The 3846-nt window shown below is 35.3% G+C and overlaps 1 protein-coding gene across 1 annotated transcript in view; it reads right to left on the bottom strand.

Moving 5' to 3' along the window:
• FAM73A (family with sequence similarity 73, member A) overlaps positions 1–3846 on the bottom strand; it is a gene marked incomplete at its 5' end in the record, with an annotated part of 110364 nt that overhangs the window by 71566 nt on the left and 34952 nt on the right. Inside the window, 2 exons of the mRNA XM_011953179.1 lie at positions 947–1083; positions 3113–3290. Coding sequence (XP_011808569.1) covers positions 947–1083; positions 3113–3290 — 315 coding nt within the window. The remainder of the gene's footprint in view (positions 1–946; positions 1084–3112; positions 3291–3846) is intronic.

Here is a 3846-nt window from a genome sequence, read left to right as displayed (position 1 = left end):
TGGGACTACAGGCGCCTGCCACCTTGCCCGGCTAGTTTTTTGTATTTTTTAGTAGAGACGGGGTTTCACCGTGTTAGCCAGGATGGTCTCGATCTTCTGACTTTGTGATCCACCCGTCTCGGCCTCCCAAAGTGCTGGGATTACAGGCTTGAGCCACCGCGCCCGGCCCCAAATACTTTCATCTAAGTAGGCTCATCAAGCCATTACTGTGACCCAACACAAACTCTGGATGCATTGTCCAGCTTCTTGCAGAACAGCTAATTTTTTTTAATGACTCTTTTTAATTTTAATTTTTGATATTTGTGGATATATGGTAGGTGTATATATTTATGGGGTACATAACACATTTTGATATATACGTGTAGTGATCATATCAGCATACATGGGGTATCCATCACCTTTATCTTTAAGCATTTATCCCTTCTTCGTGTTATAAACAATCTAATTATACTCTTTATTTTTTAATGTATAATAAATTATGTCGACTGCAGTCACCCTGTTGTGCTATCAAATACTAGATCTTATTTATTCTATTTGCCTATATCTTTGTACCCATTAACCAATCCACTTCCCCTCCAGCCCCCATTACCTTTCCCAGCCTCTGGTAACCATCACTCTACTCTCTATCTCCATGAGTTCAATTGTTTTAATTTTTAGCTCCCACAAATAAGTGAAAACAAGAACATCTAATTCTGAAGCAATACTTCCACATCAACACTATTTTCACAAGACCCCATGAGACCACATCACTTATTCAAATAAACCTAGAACCAAATTGTCTGAATGGTCAGCAAAAAGGTACTTTATTTGCCTAAAGAAAGCAGATTTAATCAGATGATTTCTTAAGATTATTTCCATACTAAGAACTACAAGTATATGACACTTAAACTAATAGATCACAAGATATATAAACAAAAATTTTTTAAATTAATTTTTCTGTACTTACGGAGGCCAAACTCTGTGCAGAACCTGAATATTTACTGAAAAGTCCTCCATTAGCATAGTGACAAGCTTGAGATCCTTTGTCTTTGGTAGAACTTAAAGATAATGTCAAATTCTGTCTGCTACCGGAACAACTTGAACCTATCACATAAACATACTGATATTAAAAGTATCAATAATGTCAATGATAAATTTCAGGTAAAAATTTCAGAGTTTATAATACATTTATCCAAAAAACTCCTAATTTTAAAACACACGTCACTCAATTGTGTAAATTATTAAATGTACATCATTAAAATCTAAATCTTTATATAATCTTTTTTTAACACTGCTAAAATCTGCTTCTGAAATGAAGAATAGAATGTTTACCTAATAAATTAAGACGGTATTTGAATGGTCTATTGTAATCAGTATAAAAATACTGGTGGCTATGTTAAACTTACAATTTTATTAAATTATAAATTTAACAAAATACAGGCATTTCCTTTTCTGAATTACATCAAAACCTTACCCATATCTCACTGCATTGTGATTAGTTATACTTCTGTCTTTTCTACTCATCTATCCATTTTTCTAAGGCAGACATTTTATCTTAGTCTTTTGTTTTTTCTTTTTTTGAGAAAATATTTCACTCTGTCACCCCGGCTGGAGTGCAGTGGTGCAATCACATCTCACTGCAGCACTGACCTCCAGGGTCAGGTGATCCTCCCACTTCAGCCTCCTGAGTAGCTGGGACTACAACAGACATGTGCCACCACACCTAGCTAATTTTTTTACTGTTATTTTTATAGAGATGTGATCCCACTATGTTGCCCAGGCTGGTTTAAACTCCTGGGCTCAAGCCATCCTCCTGCTTTGGCCTCCCAAAGTGCTGGGATTACAGTAATGAACCACCATGCTGGGCCTTAGTCTTTCTTAATGCAGCAGTTAAGACGTTCCTGGATTTAAATCCCGGCACTTATAAATTATATGACCTTGGACAAGTCACTTAGCTTTTGCATATCTCAGTTTTCTTTATGTAGAAAATAGAAACAATAACAAGACTACAGTCCTAATTCATAGGATTGCTGTAAGGTTAAATAAAGCACTGCATATATGGCACTTACCTGAGACCTAATAAAATCTCAGCAAGTGACAGCAATCATTACTGTTGCAATGTTCACTGCACTTGGTACAAAATGTCAAAAGCATACCACACACTCACTAAATAATAAAAAACTAAGAAACTCAGCATGCTTAAGAAATTATTTTTATTCATACGATATCTTTTTTTTTTTTTTTGAGACGGAGTCTTGCTCTATGGCCCAGGCTGGAGTGCAGTGGCATGATCTCAGCCCACGGCAAGCTCCACCTCCCAGGTTCACGCCATTCTCCTGCCCCAGCCTCCCGAGTAGCTGGGACCACAGGCGCCTGTCACTATGACTGGCTAATTTTTTGTATTTTTTAGCAGAGACAGGATTTCACTGTGTTAGCCAGGATGGTCTCGATCTCCTGACCTCATGATCCGCCCGCCTCAGTCTCCCAGAGTCCTGGGATTACAGGCATGAGCCACCGCACCCGGCCTCATACGATATCTTTAACAAAAATTAAAGATCCTTTAAAAGACAGCAATTTACTTCTTGAATTCTACACGCTAAGGAAATAGACAAGGATACGCAAAATAAGAAAAACACAAACATCCTAAAGGGAACAATGGGGAAATGATTAAATTGGGGTACATTCGTACAAATTAACACTAGTTATATATTAAAAATGATAGCACAGAGGGATATTTATTGACCTGGAAAGACATTCTTACACACTGTCAAGTATCTTAAAAGCAGGTTACAAAATGTCTGATCACAATTTTACTTAAAATACATAAATAATTTACTTGTGTATAACATTTTATGTCTCAATATGACATTTAAATGCAAATATAAGTGGACTGATATACGTGAAAGTATTATCAGTAGTTATTTCTGGGTACCAGAATGTTAAGTAATTTTAATTTTTTCTGTTTGCTTATCTACATTTTCTAATCTTTCTAAAATAAATCTGTATTACTTTTGAGTTAAATAATATATTAGGAAGAAAATTCTGGAGACTAAAAGACTAAAATCACTGTATTGCAATTATGATTTACACATAAAATTTCTTTTGTACACTTAATTCAACTATTTCCACATACCTTTGTCTGATGCTGCTCTTTTAGTGTACTCAAGTATGAGGTGCTCTGGTTCCCATGGTAATATTTTTCCTTTCTTTTTTCCACGTTTTCTTTTAAAGTGATGGGCCAGAAAAATTACAGATATAGCACTCACTGCAGTTACCACAAACAACTTTTTAGCCACCGGAGAAAATTTGATCTGGAAAAGATGCAGTTAAAATTGAAAAAAATCTCTTTAATTTGTTCACTTAAAAGAAGGACCTAATAACTAAACTTACTCTTAATACAACCTATTTCTAACTACTAACAAGAGAATATAATTTTACTCTTTCAATGACAAGCTAGCCCAATTTTACTTTTTAAAAATATTTTAAATGTTGTAATTTATTACTCACTACTCTGAAGATATCAGGTAAACAGTATTACCCCAAAGTCAATGGGAGCAGAAAATAATTCAACCCCATTAATATTTTTTGAGCAATTAAGGATTAATTCACGCAACTGAATCTTCTGTCTGAATCACAGCAAGATTTTTAATTACATGGATGATTAAATTAGACTTAAACTGAGCTTTTAAAAAAACTACCTGGAAATATGAGGAAATAGAAGCTAAATCAATTTCTAAACACTTTCTAAATAAGCCATTTTATTCACGAATTTTTTTTTTTTTCTTTTTTTTTGAGACGGAGTCTCGCTCTGTCGCCCAGGCTGGAGTGCAGTGGCCGGATCTCAGCTCACTGCAAGCTCCGCCTCCC

Source organism: Colobus angolensis, unplaced genomic scaffold, assembly GCF_000951035.1.
Source record: "Colobus angolensis palliatus isolate OR3802 unplaced genomic scaffold, Cang.pa_1.0 Scaffold359, whole genome shotgun sequence".
Taxonomy (NCBI): Eukaryota; Metazoa; Chordata; class Mammalia; order Primates; family Cercopithecidae; genus Colobus; species Colobus angolensis.
Note: the sequence above shows the minus strand (reverse complement) of the source record. Positions and strands in the feature narration are given on the sequence as shown.